The 20,368-nt window shown below is 38.3% G+C and overlaps 2 protein-coding genes across 6 annotated transcripts in view; both read right to left on the bottom strand.

Annotated features, from left to right (window-relative positions):
• dip2ba (disco-interacting protein 2 homolog Ba) overlaps positions 1–4,579 on the bottom strand; it is a 48,199-nt gene extending 43,620 nt beyond the window's left edge. For both annotated transcript variants that reach the window (XM_079587347.1, XM_079587346.1), the window contains exon 1: positions 4,277–4,579. In XM_079587347.1, coding sequence (XP_079443473.1) covers positions 4,277–4,361 — 85 coding nt within the window. In that variant the 5' untranslated portion in view covers positions 4,362–4,579. The remainder of the gene's footprint in view (positions 1–4,276) is intronic.
• A 169-nt stretch (positions 4,580–4,748) lies between these two features.
• Positions 4,749–20,368, bottom strand: part of atf7a (activating transcription factor 7a) — a 35,008-nt gene continuing 19,388 nt past the window's right edge. Inside the window, exons 3-13 of one of the 4 annotated variants that reach the window (XM_079587348.1) lie at positions 19,215–19,311; positions 18,065–18,195; positions 17,704–17,868; positions 16,173–16,330; positions 13,558–13,651; positions 12,692–12,781; positions 11,275–11,394; positions 10,525–10,674; positions 8,837–9,025; positions 7,771–7,876; positions 4,749–7,688 (exon numbers count right to left, since the gene is read on the bottom strand). In XM_079587348.1, coding sequence (XP_079443474.1) covers positions 7,447–7,688; positions 7,771–7,876; positions 8,837–9,025; positions 10,525–10,674; positions 11,275–11,394; positions 12,692–12,781; positions 13,558–13,651; positions 16,173–16,330; positions 17,704–17,868; positions 18,065–18,195; positions 19,215–19,311 — 1,542 coding nt within the window. In that variant the 3' untranslated portion in view covers positions 4,749–7,446. The remainder of the gene's footprint in view (positions 7,689–7,770; positions 7,877–8,836; positions 9,026–10,524; positions 10,675–11,274; positions 11,395–12,691; positions 12,782–13,557; positions 13,652–16,172; positions 16,331–17,703; positions 17,869–18,064; positions 18,196–19,214; positions 19,312–20,368) is intronic. The other 3 variants (XM_079587349.1, XM_079587350.1, XM_079587351.1) reach the window with 3 other exon arrangements.

The following is a 20,368-nucleotide window of genomic DNA, read 5'->3' as shown; positions in this document are numbered from 1 at the left end:
TGCCCCTGCATAGAAGTTGTGCTGCTGTGGTAGGCCTATGCCATTTCAGTTTTACAGACATGCAAAGCACCATTTTATTCAGTATCTGTTTAAAAAATTCTCACACTTTAGATGGGGCTCGAAAGTTATGTAATAACAGCTGATTTTCAGCATGCCCGGTAGCTGCCATCATTGGGGAACATAAACAGCACGATGAATAGGGATGGGAATCGAAATTCGCAGTAATAAGAAGTAAAGAGCTAGGCTATAAACGAACTGCACCACAGTCCCACGAATTAAACGTCGCCATCACTAAGCTGCTTCCGTGATGAAGTGTAATGTCCCTGACTGCCTCTGTAGTACCATTTAGCCACTTGTTAGCAACCGCCTTCAAGACATAACAGCTTAAAAAAAAACAAAAAAAAAACAATCACAAGTGGGGTCATTCCTGATGTATTTTATGTCGTAGAATAAAACGTTAAAGTGTTTTGAGCTTGTGTGCACCACAGACCTTATTTAAGCCTTTTAACCACAATTGACTTCGGGACGATGAAACCGGAAGTGCTAAAATGCTAACTCGCTTTCGCGCTATTGGCTACAAAGTGATGTCATACCTGCACCACTCTATATGGATAAGCCGTTAATTATTTTCACGTTGTGACTGATAACTAAAATTTTGTCTACATTCATTCCGAAGAAAAACACTAAAAACTTAAAATATACTATTTTAAAACTACAATTAAATTTAGGCATCACAATATTACAATGTAGAGTATGAACAATGCATATTAATTTGAAAAGTTCCTGAAGATTAAATGTGTTAAATTATTCAAATTTTTAAAGATTAGCCTAACTTTAAAGGGGGGAAAAAAAGTCATCGTCTCATCCTCATGTCATTCCAAACCCAAAATACTTTTTCATTTTCTGAACACAAATCAAGATATTTTTAAAGAAATCAGCGAGATTTCTGTCCCTCCACTAAAAGTCTATTCACCCTGTTGCTTCAAGGCATTCATAAAGACTAAAGAGATTATAAAAAGAAACTTATTTTATAAATCAAGCTCACCTCTTCTGAAGAGAAACGATCACTTTATATGATGAACAGATTTAATTAAAGGACAAGTTCGGTATTTTACACTTAAAGCCCTGTTTACAGATCGTATCTGATGAAATAGAACGGTTAAGATTAAACTTTGGACACATGCTGCTGTCCCGAGAATTTTAGGTTTATATCGCTTTCCCCCCCACCCCCACAATGGTTGTCTATGTTCACTGGAAGATTCCTTCCTAAAACACATTAAACTTTCGTTTACAAAGACGTGAAACTCACCGAGTGGTCAGGGGTGTTCACTGATACGGTTCCAAAAAAAAAATCGCTGAAAAAGATGCATTCCAACAGGTTTTATCGTAGTTTTTGTCCAACTCCATGACTTGTATTGAATGTGCAGTGTGAGGTACGGTATTACTCCGCCGCTGGAGTGTCTATTATTCAAGCGCTCAACGGAAGAATCACGGGTGTGACACGTTTGGCAAAATAGGTCCACAAAAGCGAAATAAACCTAAAATTCTCGCGACAGCAGCATGTGTCCAAATTTTAATCTTAACCGTTCTATTTCATCAGATACGATCTGTAAACAGGGCTTTAAGTGTAAAATACCGAACTTGTCATTTAAGCCTTTTATTTACAGATAAACATTGATCAGCAATCGTACATGGAGCACTCATATTTGGTAAAACATAAGCTCAAGCATGATTCGTCTGGATTTCTTTTAAGATCGCTTTATGAATGTTTCAAACCGTGAGAGTTTGATGACTCTCTCAGATTTCGGAAAAAATCATCTTCATTTGTGTTTCAAAGATGAATGAAAGTCTTATGGGTTTGGAATGGCATGAGATGACATGAGTGATGACAAAAAATAGCATTTTTGGGTAAACTATCCCTTTAAGTGAGTACATGTTGGAAAAAATTATTTGAAAAAGTCATTTGAATGTAAAAATTAACACACACAATCAAATATCGACATCCAACTTATCTGACTGGTATAAATAAGATGATTTAAGTGCTTGTGCTGAATTAATGTGTATTTTTGATTGGTCAGGGAGTGGTGATTCATTTGAGTCATATCTGCAAGAACTAGTCAGCCCCAGAACTAGAAAGGGAGAGAAAGAGATGGCGCAAGCAGAGGAGAGCGAGGACAGGAGTGTGACGCGCTAGTGGGGAGGTGACCGTCCGGGGAGGCGACAGCCGTAACTGGCAGCTGCTCCTATGGGAGGAGGGGGTGAGGGAGCCTGCAACCGCCCTCCAATTGACCAAACACTCCAGATCACTCACCTGCCCAAAGGGCACTAAACCCTTACACTAAACACACAGTTGTAAGAGCTTTCATGTTATTTACACACACTCTCAAAAGTCACAGACAAAAGTTGTTTAAAAGTAAAAAAATAAAAAATTATGTCGTATGACTTCATTTTTGGGTAAAGTATTCCATTACATTCTTCTTCACTCAGCAGATATTTTATAGTGTGGCTAAATGACAAAAAAAAGGAAAAACTTGGCTCAATGGTCATCATTGATAATACATTTATAGTATTTCATCATACGGTCATAAAATGTTGTGTTACTCCGGTTACAGTGTCTATGGCTGGTTTTCTTGAAAAGCAGCCTGGAGCTGCACACATCAACAAGTTGTTTGAGAGTGTGGCCCACACACTTTCAGTTGTGTAACACTATTACTAAGCTGAAAACTGACACATCTCCCCCACATAGTGCTCTCTGACCGAGTGAATGGGTAGAACGGCACCGTCTTTCACAGACGGATGACACGGCGGTGAGAAGATGGTAGAAGATGCATGACGCTGCATGAAACACCATAGCTGTGATGTCATGAACATTGAATGAACTTCTAAACCCTGTGAATGAATAGACCGAAATAGCTAAACTATCACACAAAAATAAACTATTTTTACTATAATTTTATATTACTGTTGTTATTATTATTATACAAATAATATTGTAAAAAAATTATATTCATAATAATATCATTAATATCATATTGGTAACACAGCTAAACATTTAGCATCACTTAGAGGCCTCTTTAAGATACAATAGCACTCAATATGATGCCATATATGGTCTCAAAGATATTAAGTAAGGGATAATCCAAGGCTAGCTGTGCATGAAACGATTTTAATGTCTGGCTGAAAAGTACTGTTGGAGATTTGTGATAGAGATATGTAAAACTATTTATAATCTATATAACTGAATTAACTAAAGTACAAATCTTAATGAACTAAAGCAGTACTACATTATAAGAAATGTATATTGTGTGATAATGTAGTCCTTGGCTTTTTTTAAATAATGAGCTGACTAAGAGTCTGTAAAGGGTCCGTCTGTATAACCCATAGTAGTGTAGTGAAAAAAATGCATCTTCACATCAAGTTTACAAGATAAACTATGGTTGGATTAGATAATCACCATTTTATAATATTGAGTAAAAGGTGAGAGGAAGTGTCTACAGAGAAGGCGTGTCTGTGTGCTAACAGGACATCAAGCACCTAAAGTAGCCTACAGCAAAAATAGACCAATGCTGTCACTGATTTTCGCATTAAATAACAGACACACTCGTATAGCAAAAAGTGATGCCCCTTTAAAAACGTCTCCAATATGAAAACAAAGGGCTTTGAGAAGAACAGCGATCGTAACATACATAAATCAACATCCAAAACCACACGAACTCGATCTGCCTTACTGACAGTCTCTCTACTTGTACTACGGTATTGTGTCTAGCTAAACTGTCAAGGGCTCTCTTTTCTTTGAGGTCTAGATCACTGAACAAACAATAGTCTCAGTCTCGAGGTGAAACAAACGGCCGGATTCAGCAACAATGTTCTTCTACTTCTCAATCACGTGCGGTTCTATCATTTACGCGAGATTAAAAAACATATTTGATGGTGGAAAAACATAATTTCTGAACACACTCTGGGCGGTGTCTACAAACCTAGCGAGCTGTCTACCTAGACAGCATGTCTGGGCATCAGATGCATTAGAAACTGCATTTTAGGCATCCAGACATTCTGTCTAGGTAGACAGCTCGCAAGTTTTTGAAACACAGCCTCTTTCAAAAATTCTCTGAGGGGAAACAGAGGACCTTCAAACACCAACACAAAGCAGTAGTCACTGTCTGCTTGAGAGTATATATTTATGTGACTGATTTAGCGCCATACGACCTTGGGATTTAAATAGTAGGTTAATATTATTAAACATTAGTAAGGTTAAGGTGATAACTCCATCTCTTACCTTCAGACAGCTCGAGCTCCAACTCCGCCAAGTGCTCTCTAACCTCTTTCGGTAGAGCTGCCAAATCCACACCGCGGTCTGCCATCGTAGTGAGAATAGGCTTAAGTTGTTATAAGTGTGAAGAAATGCGTTTTGAAAGCCAAAAATCCTCCCGTCAAGACAGAAGACATGGATTAAAAGGTGAGTAACAATCCATCCGGACAACTACTCCTTCCGCCATGCTGTGAGAACTCACCAACACCAACTGCACTGTGCGGTCACGTGATCGCGTTTACCTCCTGTGTGTGAGATCAACGACACCCCCAAACACACACACACACGCACACATACCTCGAGACGACACGCATGCGCCCTCTAGCGACAACAAGACAGAATGTGACACTGACATGATTTTTGAACATGTAGCATATATAAATATTTGAATATTCGTGGTGCCTAAATAAGAGTAAAGACATTTTTTGTTTTTTTGTTTAATCAAAACTGCAGCACTGTGTTCAGAGTATTTCACTTCAACATGCATGAAAAATAGTAAATATATATGGTACACATATGTACATTACAAGGGGCAATTTTAAAAACTATCAGTCCAACTCGGAGTGAGGCTATTTCCCATAAAAGACATACTCTTAAACAACCATTTATCCTTTTTTCTTTAGCCTATAAGATCATCCTATTCTAAATGACTTTTGTTTTATTCAGTCTGACTATCTCAGGGAAACTGCATTCAATTTTACTCGCATGAAATAATTCCATAATAAATTATTTGTGCATTTTGTTGGAATAATGGATCATTAAGTCCGTCAAGACAGAAATCTGGTATAACTTTAAAGTGATTAAAGTGAGAGGGGGGAATCAGCCAGGGACCGTCTCAAGGCATCCTTATTAATCTTTACAAATAAAAATAACTACAAATATTTGAGTACAAAGTGTTAGAAGAACAAAAAGAGAATGAGAAAAGAAAGTCTACAAAAGAATTTCTACTTTTACATCTTACAACACACACAGAAAAGATTTATTATAGATATTTCTATAGTCCTGGCAACATACAATGAAAAAAAAAAATCTTAAAAAATAAAAATAAAAAAAGTGCCAGTGAAGCTAAAAATTCTCCATTCTGCTCATTTCAGGTCAACAATCCTCTAAATGGGTTCTGCTGAACGATTACAGTGCCAGCACATAATATAACAGAAAAGCCAGGGTCAACACTTAAACCAGGAGTCATTCATGAGATATCGGTCAAGTGGTAAGTTTGATATACTGTTTGAAAGAAAACCTCACAATCTCTGAGACACCAAACAGAAAAATAATCCAAAATGTTTTTTAGTGCATTCTGACAGGCCTATATACATTTTGGACTGATATTGTGTAAATGGAGTATTCGAACTGCAAATAATGAAAAAAAAAAAAGAGAATTCAAGTTACATATACTGAGAAACGACAGTACATCTTAGTCCCTTGTTTATATCCTGCCTTAATTTTGAAAGTGTGTGATATTGTGTAAAAAAAGACAAGACCGTGTGTTTGGATAAACATCAGGTACAGGTAAAAACCATTCAAACAACAGTAGATTTGGATACTCGTTGATCCCTGCAGCCTTCTATTTGATGTAATAGCACCCTATTACATCCAGGTGGCAGTGTAGAATATGCTCAAAGTTAAGGGCAGTGCTCTCTGGCTGTTTAAAGGCATTATTGTTAATTCATTACCTCTGGACTGATGATTCAGATAAAGCTTTTAACATCTCCTGACAGATGCCTGAATGCGATAGGTGGCCAGTCGGGTCAGCGACATGGAGCGAGGATAACCTATAAAGAGGCACTCGTGTGATTCATAAGGCAGAATCCTTGTCTCTTTAAATTTTTATCAGGGACTGTGTATGTTTAAGAGTGGATAAGGGAGCAGAGAAACAAATAGTGTTACAAAGTATCGGGATATCAACTTTAACAGTCTGGTAATCGTGAAAGTGACTGAACGGGAGGTTATAGAGGCACTAGGGCTGTATTACTGTAAAAGTGAGCGGAGAACTATGGAAGTCCATTTCCACCACATAATAAAATGCTCTGGTAAAACATAATTATGAGATGTCAAAATTATGACAAAATTCTAAATGATCACAAGTTTTTCACTTGTCTAATAATTTAAACTCGTCATAAATGTACATTTTCATCTCATTTTACGCCATAAATTTGACTTTTTATCTCAATATTATTATTATTATTTTTTTTTTCTATGGCCAAATAAACTCAATCTAAAGTTGAATTTAAAACATTGTGATCACAGGGGAAGAAAATGGCTAACTTTGGAAAGACACCGATTTCTCAAGACACTGGACTGTGCGCAAGGGTCCTGGGACATGACCTCTGACAGTATGCTATTTGCGGTTTGCGAGTTTGTCGTACACAAGAAAACAAAGATAGGACCAAACAAACGGCAACTGAGGTTCTGTAGCCCAAACTGAATGCAATGTGCCAGTACAATACAGTTTATATATAGCAAAAAGGCTGCATGCTAACAAGGCAGTCTTAGTGTATCAGTCCTTCACAAACTGCTATTTCCGTTGTACATCACTGTACACCCACACAAGAAGCACACATGCACACGTCGATTATAAACGTATATAACAGGTTAAAAATGAGGTAAGATGAGCGAGGGTCAGATGAGGGGGGTGGCCACTTGAAAACTAAAATAACTCTAAAATAGCAAGGTAAAAGATCGTACAGAACATTAAAGCATCATGTGTCTCTCAAACACACACACACACTAATACATATATATAAGAATATATAAAGTATTGCATCGTCACAAATTTGAGACGCAGCCTGCATGTGTGTGAATTAATGTGCAATACAGCACATGTGCACACACAGCGAGTGCACCGTCACAATTCAGGCAATGTCTTTATTGCAGCGTGTGTATGTGCATATGTCTATGGGGATACGTTTAATGACAGGAAGTGCTTTGCAGTCCTACAGCCAGTGGAGGAGCAGGAGGAAGTTGAAGGAAGGAGCAAGAGTTACAGAGGATGCAAAGGAGAACACGGTTTGGAGTCCAGCCCCCATAGTCTATGGCATAGTGAACAACAATCTCCTTCCGTCTCACTCTATACGTGTACAGATCTGCCCCCTCTCGCGGGATGCGGAGAGTCCCAGGCAGACTGTTAGCTGCTCTCATCATCTGTTGGATGGGTGGGAGTGGGACTGTGTGGCCATGATGACATGCGATGGCCCACCGCTCTCCCCTCGCTGGCTGCCCATCCCTGCCAGCACCGACATGGCCACCGCCTCAGCCGCAGCACGGGAGCTCAGGCCATTGGGCCCTACTGTAGACGAGGGGCTGTGGGCCAGAGAGCTGTGCTGAATGACCGGTGCCGGGGAGCCCGTGGCCTCAGACGTCTCTTTCATGTGTTCCTCTCCTGAGAGACAAAACAAATAAATGAACAGGAGATTAGATCATGCAGATGCAAGTGAAAGAACCACAACTCAAGCTCCCCTTACCTAAGTAGGCGGCTTTCTTCTGGAGGTTGGTGACAGGGCAGTCTTTATGAGCTAACAGCAACTGCTTTAGATGAGCAACTTCATTTCGCAGATGAGACACCTCATTCTTGTACACATACAAATCAGTGAAAACAAAGTGTGAACATCAGACATGGACACAAACACATTTGTATCTATTCAATTTCAAAGTACATACAACAATGCCAAACCATCAATGCACACAACTAAAGCAATGAAAAATAGTGTAAATAATAAAAAATAATGATGATTAATGATAAGAGTAATGATAAAACAATATAATAAATAAATATCGATTATATTTTATAATAAATAAATAAATTATATTAGTATTATAAATTATGGTCAATTTGAAATATTTATAATAAATATAATAAAATAAAACAACAACAAAATATATAATAAATAAATGCATACATACACAAATAAAAATATTACATTCTTATTAAAAAAAAGATAATGGTATTCTTTTATTATAATAATAGCAATAATAATAATATATTTTAAAAAATATATATATAATAAGCTATGTTTGGAATGAGATGCTAGGAATAGTGCAGTATATGCAAATATATAAAAGAAAAAAACAGTATAACCTCATCACAACCTCATAACCTATTTACTTAGTGAGATACATTTATCAATGTTTATAGATAGGTAAAATACATGTTTGCTTCTTTTTTGTTGTTACAATTTTGTGCAAACAAAATGTATATTTTAACTCTGACTTGATCTTATCTTAACTGCAACTGAAAGACATTACAAAATATCAAAGTTGGCATTGATTTAGGTTCAGTCTTGACTCTTTAAATAGAATTTAAAGACAAACGCATTGCATTGTGGGAAATTGTATCCCACACAGTATATTCTGGTTGCATGCATCTTGTATAAGAAAATGTAGGTACTCCATGAATTGCATAAATTTTAAAGAACATGGAGGAACCACTTCTAACACATTTTTCAAGTTGCTATAAGCAATATTTCAGTGCTCATACAGCCCTGATTTCAGATCAAATTACAAGTCAAAGACTTTTTCATGCACACTAACCGACAGCGAGACGTTCATGGATGAGAGATCCTCAGCCTTCTTCTCCAGAGAGTTGACCCACACCTTGCGTTTCTGTCTGCAACGAGAAGCTGCTGCTCGGTTCCGCTCAAGGAAGCGCTGCCTTCTCTCATCAGGGTCGTCATCAGTCGTCCTCCGCCTGCGACCCCCGGTGGGCTGAGCGGGTGACACCTGAACACAGCAGGACAGAGTAAACAGAGATGTTTACTGCTTAATGCCACAGCAAAGTGAAATATGCTCCCTGACAAACATGATGCTCTGCTTTCAAACGCTCCTGTGAATATTTGTGTAAGCACTCTTGTTATTCCTTTTCCACCGACACCATTCTAGTGCGGGTTCCCGGCCTGTGTACGTTCTCAAACTGTTCCACACATTTCCACTGCAGATAAGGGCCAGAAAGATGGTTTTGAAAGAACTCCAGCCCTAAAAACTTGCTGGTCTCGAATGAAGCTGGGGAGCAGAGGGTGGAGAAATGCTGTCGCTGTCTATGGCAGTCTCGCTGAGCAATTTAATAACGTTGCACTACATATCTAAATATCCAACGTTATTAAATATGTATGCAACGTTGCTCTTTATGACTAAATATATAAAACGGTGCATGCGAGAGAGACTCATCGTGCGAGAGCGTGAGTGAATCAATGGTTTCAGTTTCAATACATCTCCAAAAAGAACATATGAGGAGGACCGGGATTTAATGCGAGCTGCCGGTACGCTAGAATCACTCCCGATACTGTGAACAGCAAAACAGAAGTGCCGCACTGTCAGCACAAACACCAGGACACACACTGTTGAATTGAAACTGGTGTAAACAACACCATTCGTTCTTCAAGTCTGTGGAAACATGCGGCAGTTTCGCCTGGCCAAGAACAGGCTCTGGGTTCAAAGTGCGAACCATCCTGGTGGAAAAGGGGTATGTGAAAGAAATTCTATAATTATAGAAAGTTTTTGCAGTGTTGATTGCACGGTTTCTGTATATAACTTTACTCAGTTTCTGTGTATAACCCATTAATCATTTGAATAAAAGATTTATTTTTCATGAGTGACAACCATGTTAAAATGCCGGACTGAATCTGAAATTTTGACGATTGACAATAATAACCATAACAGTGGACGGGACAAAAAAAATCTGAAATGACTAAATAGATCTGTGCATTCAGTCTTGTCAATAGACCCGCCACTACCTCGCACATGAGCAGATCCGTTTGCGCTCTGGAGACGCGTTCGGTCTTTCCACTATCAAATTCCGTCATGTAAATAGCGAATCCACCATGGCGCAAGCGCAACTGGCATTTGAGGAGGAGATGAGACTCTGATTGGTTTATTGCACGAAAAGCCCAAAACACACCCATTACTCATTAAGAGAATAGGGACAACCCTTTTAGACCATGCCTTTAGATCAGGGGTGCCCAATCCTGCTCCTGGCGATAGACTGTCCTGCACAGTTCATCTCCAACCCTAATCAAACACACCTGAAGCAACCAATTAAGGTCTTCAGAGCACGTCAGGATCACTTGAAAATTAAAGGCAGGTGTGTTTGATTAGGGTTGGAGATGAACTGTGCAGGACAGTCGATCGCCAGGAGCAGGATTGGGCACCCCTGCTTTAGATAGTTCAAATAGGGCCCATAATGTTTGCAGTTCAGACAATTCGAGTGTGAAAACGTCCTATACCTGTGGCTGAGCAGGGGATGGGGCGTCTGGATGCTGGACCAGCAGCTGGCTTTGCTCAACCCTCTGAGGTACCATCGCACTGGACCCCATCGCCACACCAAGACAACCCTGAGCAGCGGGCATCTGCTGAGATAATGCTGCCTTCAACCTCTAAGAATAACAACAAACACACCATGGTAATGTGGCACAAGATGGCATTCTGTCTAATTATAGACAGCTGTTACAGCAGAAACACTAAATTGTATTCCTCTTTCGTGCGGAATGGCAAGAAATGTCATTTCATAAAACTAAACCACAACTCATCAAGCACTGAGGAGAGAAACCATGTGACAGAAGGGAAATAAACACGTGTGAACTTCTGCATTTTATTTCTATGGGTCAGGATGGTCATGTAGATTTTTGTTCTCTCCAAATCTTAAGTGAACGCCCTAAGAAACGTATCTGGTGGACGCTAAATCAGCCTAATTATGTAGACTGACTAGCCTTCAAACCACCCACCAACTAGTCTGCTATGATAATATGTATTTTTTTGGCATATCCCTGGATAAGAAGTGTATTTGAAATAAAGGCTGTTAATGACAGAGCTGCTTAGTTCCAACAGCCAGTGCTTGTTTGTTGTGAAAACTATCACCCATGTGACGTGCTGGATTAAGACTTTCAACATAGGACCACTAAGAGAAAGCTATGCATCTGAGCGTTTTGCATAAAGATCCACAGGCTGGCATAGAAAGAAAAAAAGCTTGCCCTCACCATCTTTGCCTCAGTGTGGGGGTTATAACCGGAGGGTGAAGACGATCCGCTGCTGCTGCCACCTAGTGGAGGGCCGGGGATTCCTGGAATGTTAGGCACCATACACAGGGGCCTCGCCAGCTACACCACAGAGCCAAACACAAACATATTATGAGGCAAATTATAAATTACTCCAGAGATAAAAAATTACAGCTCACAGAAACATCACATTGAAATAGAAGTCAATAAGTTTTGAGCTACAAGTGGCACTGTACTGAAACAAGGGGGTAGCATGATACAAAAAACACAATTGGCCTTTAAAATTAAATCACAGCAAAGTCCATTTAAGGCAAGTCAATTCAGTTGGTGTCCATCTTGGTAATGGACCAGATCAGCTATTTTATATACAGGTAATGGGTATAAAGGTTCCTGTACCATTTTATTCCTGTACTTCAATGAGATCAAAGGACTGAAATCTCCAAAACTATTTGTCAGGATTACATTTCAATAATATATTTCTAATCAGAACAAAGTTTGCTTCTTTTTTCTAGTGTTGGTTTAGTATTATTTATATACTATTAGAGTATTTATTAATATTTTTAAATTAGCTTTTTTTTGGGGGGTAGTATTTAGTACATTTGTAACATGCTTTGTCATTTTTTATTAGTTTTTGTTTTGTTTAATATTTCTGTTTAGCTTTAGTTTATTTTTATTTCCGTTTTAGTCATTTTAGTATTTTAACTTAAACTTATGTTATTTCAGTTTTCTTTTCTATATTTTTGTTCACGTTTTTCAAGTTAAATAATCTAATATTTATATTTCATTTTATTTCAGCTTTATTTCAATTAACAAAAACATGTATTAATAGTTTTAGGCCGTTTCTCAATATGCGTTCTTAAGCGATCTTGCATCCTTGTGTTCTTATACTACTACGCCATCATCAACCATCGAAGTTTAATTCCAATACTCCAGAACGCAAGTACAGAAGACGCATTAAAGTACCCGGATGTGTTTTTGACAGCGAGGTTGCATCGAATGCAGACTTAAGAGAACCGACGACGTACAGAAGCCTATAAGCTTTAAATAAGCTTCTCGTTCTCACTTAAGAGATTCCCGCAGCGAGCTCGCAAATACAAGACGTCTCGTGAAAGTAAACATTTGTCATTTTGTTTGGCTTCATTTTATCATCATAAAGACCTGGAGAAAGCCTACAGTATTTTAATTGGCATATTAAAAATATCTTAACATTGACAAAGCATAATTAACATTAAACATATATACAATAAAACGATATAAAATGTATGTCTATAATGAAAATAATGTCTATAATAACATTTGTTTGTGATGTTATGTTGTATTTATAGTGCATTGGCTGCTACTTATAAAATGCTGGGACGGTCAGTTGAGCAACAAGATCACAGCACATCTCAATTCTCACAAGGATGCGTTCTGTGTCCTCGCGTCCTTCCGAGTTCGTTCTTTCAAAGTAGCCTGGCAAGACCGGCCTCCACGAGAACGCAAGTCCGTTCTTGGAATTGAGAAACAGCCTTAGTTTCAATTAACAATAACAACACTGAATTTTCCACAGACCCCCAGTACCATTTTGCAGACCCCAGTTTAAAAAACAGTTTTACAGTAAACAAAAAGTCGAGTGTTAAGGCCCGTTCACACCAATGACGATAACTATAATGATAAAGATATATAACTAAAATGATAAAGAAAGACAAATCTTTCTCAATGTAAAAGAATGGCCACACTAATCCACACCGTGTATTGTTAACTTTAACAATAATGGCACAAAGACGATATCATTGGAATCACTTTCGGAATGATTTTTTTCCCAGCTGATGAAAGATAAAAACTAACAGCCAATCAGAATCCATCCTGTTTTAAAAGAGCTTGAGCATTTAAAGTGGCAGACGACAAAACTCCAGCACATGCTTAGAATAAACAGAATGATATCATGCACATATAGTTATCGTTATAGTTACCGTTCTTGGTGTGAATGGGCCTTTACAGTCTCTCCAATTCTTTTCCTTCGAGTTGTCCGTCTACTTATACCAGGAGTGTCCAATCCTGCTTCTGGAGGACCACTGTCCTGCAGAGTTCAGCACACCTGAACCAGCTAATCAAGGTCTTATTGGCATACTAGAAACTTCCAGGTAGGTTTGTTGAGGCTAAACTCTGCAGGACAGTGGCCCTCCAGGACCGAGTTTAAACACCCCTGCCTTATACTGTTTCTGATTACAGTATAAGTTCAAATGAATTATAGTAAATCGGGGGGTGAATACACTTCAAACTTACAGATATTACAGAGGGCATCTGCATAGGACCTGGAAGCACAGGAACGGTTTGACCATTGGGAAGCATCATCATTGGGTACGGCACTGTGGGAGACCTGAAAGAGAAATAGAAAAATTTCCAGATTGCACAAGCAGCAACACCAAATCAATGCACAAACTGAAGGTCTGCTCTTTTTCTCTCTCATTCAATGCCAATAAAAGAGCATTTGCCTCTGCAGTGAAAACTGAACTTTGGTCAGGGGTGCGTATACACTGACAGTTGATTTGTTGCAAAAGCTGCTGCCACCTGATTTCCAGATTTATATCCATGTATATCAGGGTATGTTGTGGGAACATTGCTCTTATGTCCAAAAATTGCTGGTTTATAATCATTCGGATGAGTTTTGGACTAGGGCTGAACGATTAATTGCATTTGCGATAATATCGCGATATGATGAAACGCGATTTTGTAATCGCAAAAGCTGCGATTACTCTCTGGTCACGTCACGTGACACGCTATCTGCACCGCAGATGAAGCATCAACTTGGCACGCTATGCATAGGCCTGGCATAGGCTACAGGAAAGAACGCACAGTTTGTTTAATTTATGTGATTGTGTTATAGATTCTCTTCAACGATTCTGTATGGATTCAGATAATTTCAGAATCGAGTCTTGAGCTTAGTTTTAACACAGATGCGTGATGACGCTGCGTGTGCTTTAAAAACAACCGTATTCTGCTTGCTTCTAATTCCTCTGTCACACACACACACACACACACACACACACACACACACACACACACACACACACACACACACACACACACACACACATTCGAACCTTCCGAAAAATAGTCTTTCATACAGTTCGGAAAAGTTGAAGCGAATTGGACATTCGCGGGCTTCATTGCACTGACTAGAAGATCATATGGCACTAGATGTAGATGCGCTGTGAAATACGCGCGCTGTGCTTGATGTGACTCTAGTAGTGCGCGGTCCCGCCCGGTATTTTCCTTACAAATGCTCTATAAAGGCATCATATGTCTTTTGGAATGCAGTTGGCTTATATATTAAAAATAAAAATATGAAAACCATCGACAGAAGCTGCTTTCAATTTCAAATACTCACGCCCGCTTTGTGAAGAGCGCTCTCACATGCGGCTGTGAGCGACTCTGTCTACGTGGTTAGCCTACACGAAATTAATGTAAACAGTCAGTTATGTCTTAAGTTATTAAACAGACAGGACAAACCACATCTTATATTTCAAAAGAGATCTGTGCATTAGTGTGAAGCAGCTTATCGTATCTAAACTGAGAAAGAAAAATCACTTAATCACAGCTCTTGAATGGAAAACATTCAGACTACTCTTAAATACTGAAAGCACTCTTTGTTTATTGCTTGTAATGTTTTTTCCCCTCTTTGTTATTGATAACTTTTATGTTTTGAAGCTATTCGTTTATATAGCCTATTTAAAATAACATGTAACTGTATTAATTTCGTTTTTTAATGTGTAATTATTTTTAAAAGTAGCCTACATATAATTACATATGTAATTAAATAAATATTTAAAGTTTTATTAATAAGATTAATTAATAAATAAAAAAAGTTGATCGGCTCATGAGGTGCCTAAAGATTCCCATCCATATTTTACAATGATTTATTGCTTGTGTTTGTTGAATAATATAAAAGATAAAGAGCTTAGAAAATAATCGCGTATTAAATCGCAATCGCAATATTGGTAAAAATAATCGCAATTAGATTGTTTTCCAAAATCGTTCAGCCCTATTTTGGACTTTTGGTTTCTTGCTAAATCCAGATAGATTTTGGGCTTTTTGAAATTCTGCAAAAATGTGTCTGTTCCAAACTGTTTAAATCCACTTTCAGATTCTCCAGATGGGTTTTAATGTGTAGACCAAATGGACGGATGTAACTTGGCTTTCTTTCACATATTATTGAATGCTGACTTGAAAAAACTGTTAAATAGGCTGGATTTTCTACTAGTTTCTACTAGTTAAACATTTAGTAATAAAAAAGTAAAAATTAAGCAATAAAATAGGAACAAAGAATCAAATTATGAGTAATAGCACAAATAAATACAAAAGAACAAACATATAAATTATATAAACAGTGCTTTTCAGATTCTTTATGTAGGTTTAAACAGGAGGGTGTGTTTTTGTTTGTTGTGAGTACATGGTGTGGCGTGAGAGCGGCGTAGCTTGCCGGACATAGCAAAAGAAACTAAAGGGGGCGGGTCTTTGCGAACGGTCAATTGTCCCGAGCGTCGTTCACACTGGCCCCGGACCATCAGGCAGTCCTTATTGTCGAGCCCTGATATTGTAAAGCCAACTTTAGACGTCTGATTTCCAAGGAAGGTTCATTGGCTTCCATATAGACTTTGGATTGGTAATGTTCTGTAGGCAAGTTCTGCTCTCTTCCTGTCGACTATCTGACCAAACATTCTTGGGACGTCTTGTATGGCATCATAAATGAGCCAGCAGCAGCCCACATTTTCCAAAAAATGACTACCATACCAACTTAAAGCAGCACAGTGAGTCATATAGAAATGAGTCAGATAGAGAATAAAGCTGACGGCCCAAAGCAACGACTCCTCATTGATACGCTGTGGCGGTTCTCTTACCCCAGTGTGCGGTTGGATGGTGGAGTATGTGTGATGACGGAGGTAGGAGAGGGCATGGTGGGCTGTAGGCCGTCATAACCCAGGTGCAGGGGGAGAGAGCCAGGACGCACTATGGCAGAGGTGGGAGCCGAACTGAAGGCAGGCTTTGGAGGAGAATCCTGTAAGGTGGATAATCAGCCAGCTAAGCACAAACATCTCATAGCATCTCATTCAAAAGCAACACTGTTTACTTCCAAAATGGATGTCACCCAGTCATGATTGTTTGTTTAGTGATGCAACACATATAGTTCATTCAATGCCAAATACATAGTTTTGTGAAATGTATAATTATGGTCTCCACAGCTCAGTGGCCACTTGTCATGCCAAATGTGTGCTAGCATACGTTATTATTAACTATTTATAATTTTTTATATTCTATGTATTGTACAAAAAGACTAGTGATAATGCTTTAGTTTTAATTTTATTTTAAATGTATTTTACTTTAAGAAATTAAATACATTATTTGGATAATTAGATATGATTAAATATGATGATACAAATACATTTATAGTTAATAAGAAAATAATAATAAATACAAATTATAAATAAAAAAAAGACGATCCAAAGAGCATCTTGTGCTTCAATGCAAGATCATCTAGGGGTGGTTAATCTGTCTGATTTCCCGATTCGATTCGATTACGATTATTGAAGTCCCGATTCGATTACAGTCGATTTTCGATTATTAACGTTTCTCGATTCTCGATTATTGATTTTCCATTTCACAACAGTAAATTCACTACAGTAAAAATCACAACAATAACAAATTATAACAAACTTCAACATATTCTGAATCTCTATTAACATAAGACACGGATGTCCACGCATCACGTTACAGCTATCCTACCCGCTTTCTTCAGTGATTCCATGACTTCGGTTTTGGTCTTGTTGTAGAGTGTGGGGATCGCTGTGTCTGTAAAATATCTCCGAGATGGGACGTTGTATCTCGGCTCCAAAGTGTGCAACATAGCGCGAAAGCCCTGGTTCTCAACGACTGGATGCAAATCCTTGGCAATAAAAGTTGCGATTGATTGTGTAATGCGCTTTGCCCTTTCCGAGCCGGGTGGAAGCTTTGACAATATTGTTTCCACGCTTCAGAGTTCCGTCTTTTGCGTTCCGTCAATATTACGTTATTATCGATTTAAAAAAAAAATTTTTTTTTTGAAAATCGATTTTTGGCATTTGCGAATCGATTCAGAATCGTCCACGTCCGCATCGCGATGCATCTAAGAATCTATTTTTTTCCCCACCCCTAAGATCATCTGATTTGTCTATACAAAGATTCACATGATCAATGTCACAAATTTAGCTGATTAGTGACCAAGAAATAATACAGAAGCTTAAATATTAATTTTACATTTTATAAAGCATATATAACATCTCAAGTTTAAATAAATTAAATAAAATTTTGAATAGCAGATATCCAGTGTGGTCTCAGACTTTTGGCCTTTAATGTATCTGCTCTAGCACAGTTTGGTTTGCATAAAGCCTGTACCTGTCCTCTGCCTATGGGCTCTCTGCTGCTATCTGACATGCTGGAGAAGGAGTCAGGGCTGTCAGGCGGAGAGGAGTCCACCTCCACAGGGTCCTCCTCCTTCACCTTAACGTCTGAAGGCGTCTGCAAACTCATGTCTAGTGCTCCCGAATTAGGAGCCGGCAACTACATGGAAAAAAGAAAGAGAGATGAAGAATGTGATAGACGGAGAGAGGGCTAGACGAGACAGTGTTACGCGAGAACTGATAGGGAACTCTGCAGTCCATAAATCTGAGTTCTGGCAGCAGGCAGCCAGAGCTCCTCATGTTTGGAGCACGTCTGACTGTATGACTGAATCCCTCCACCCAGTCCCGCAGCTCACCGGGTTCTTGGCCCTCCTGTCCTCATCTTCCTGGCCTTTAGGGAACTCCTGCTCGAACGAGCTGGCCAGCTCATTGAAAAGGCCCACCTCTTCACAGTTTTTCAGGAAACGAGTGGGAGTCGGCGTCTGGTCTGGGATAGAGAGTGAGAAACCGAGATCTCTCATTGTTTCCTTATGCAAGACATGGACAATATAAACTCTGCAGTGCAGCTAAATGGCTGTACGCAGCAGAACAAACCCAATCTGCTTACGATTTAACATGATAAATCTGTGAGAGTTCAAGGTTATGACATTTGTGTTTTTTTCCCCAAAGCTTTAACACGACAAAAAAAAGCACATTGAGAATTGTGTGTGTGTGTGTGTGTGTGTGTGCGTGTGTGTGTGTGCGTGTGTGTGTGTGTGTGTGTGTACTAACACGGATGGGTTCAATGCAGAGGACAAATTCCAAGTAAGGGTTACCATACTTGGCCTTTACATGTCACTAACACTAATATAGGTTTATTGTGGGTTATTTTACTGTCAGGAGTACATATAATATAAAAACATTATACGGTCAAATGCAAATTGACTTCAATGGTGGTTATCAAACTTTAAGTTTACTGTTTAAATTAAAACATGTATGAAAACTTGTGTAATATTTCTTAAAAATAATGCTTTAATAAATTGTATTTCTATTATTATTATTAAAACTTTAAGAAGTGCATTGTACTGTGCAATAGTATTGCATTTCTTTCATAATTTCTTCAAGTTAGACCAATTTTTTATTTTGGTGGATTGTAATAAAGAGCTTTGAGTTTCTGTGTGTTTTAATAAAATGCATTATTATTATTATCACTTGAAGAAGTGGACTCTACTGTGCAATAAAAATATATTTTTGTTAAACCGAACTTTAATTTTTTTATTTTGACAAATGAAATGGTAAAATTATCGTGCAGTTAACCCAGAGCAGTTCATATAATATTGATTATTGAAAGAAAAAATAAATAAATAAAATAATTAAAAATATTTTTTTAATATGCTGAAACCAGTCTACAATTATATGTAGAAATATACACACCATACTTGGCTACAAGTCACATCACTTAATTAAAAATATTATGTTTGAGGCACTGCATTCATAAAATCATATTGCCTGGGTGCAAACTAGTACCTGCAATGATGACTGAGTCCGTTCTGGCGGGTCCAAAATTCAGCGTCATTTGATGTTTGTGTTTGTGGACAGCCAGGTGGTCCTCATTAGTAAACCTCTACAGAGGGACACAGATGAACAGATGGATTACGAGACAAATCTGGCCAGAAGGAGAAAGAAGAGCATTTCATGGCCTCAGGGCAGAGACACACTTCCAAAGAAAGAAGAGGGAGTGGCATTGACAAGATTTGTCTTTCGAAACAGATAATGTAGGCCAGAGAGGACTTCATAATGATCGTTTTTCACCAAACCCGTGCCCTGCTCAATGTCTCTGAGGTATAGGATGTAACTATACAGTGTCAGTGTCAAAGACTTACAGTAGAAGTGGCTTTCGGTTTCACAGCTGACCTTTGTACCTTTATACAACCTCCAGGCCTGCAATGCTTATGTTTCTTTACGCTTCCGTCCAGAAGTGCAGCTAAAGCATTACACTAAGTATTGAACTTCCACATTTGTCAAACTATAAAAATGTCTTTCAGAACAGTCCAAAAATACATTGTGCAAAATGCAAATTACAAAAGTGCTGACGCTAAGGTTTTTTTTGGAATATATTGAATTCAAATGTTATGATCTGACAGATAGCAGTGAAACAGCTGTGCTAAGTAGGAATGGGAATCTAATGAATCTAATGAAATGTAAGGATTCTGGGTCAAAATTTTGATGACTTTACTCAGTCTTTATAGGAGCAGCCTATTTTCATATAGTCAACTACATAGTAAATTAATTGTATTAATAATATAATATGAACAACAGGAGTAAGTACAACATAAGATTTTACACAGTAAGATGTAAACTATGTTTTTGATTCGCTAAAAATAACCGGTTCATAAAAGTAGTTCATTTGGGAATCAAACTACTTTGGACGTGTTCTTATGTTTTTGACTTAAAATAATTATTCGCTGACATAATATGCAATAATCTGACAACAATGTTTGTGCTGCATGTTTTTTAATTAAAAAGAAAAGAATCAAGAGTCATTAATACAAGAATCGGTCTACGCTGGTTGCGATGTATGTTTTTGATTGACTAAAAAGAACCAGCTCAAAATTGATATATGCTTGGTAATCGGACAACACTGTTTGAGTGTGTGTGTGTGTGGGGGGGGCTGGGAGGCT

Source organism: Phoxinus phoxinus (assembly GCF_949152265.1).
Source record: "Phoxinus phoxinus genome assembly, chromosome: 18".
In the NCBI taxonomy this organism is placed as follows: domain Eukaryota; kingdom Metazoa; phylum Chordata; class Actinopteri; order Cypriniformes; family Leuciscidae; genus Phoxinus; species Phoxinus phoxinus.
This window is presented reverse-complemented; position numbering and strand designations above follow the sequence as displayed.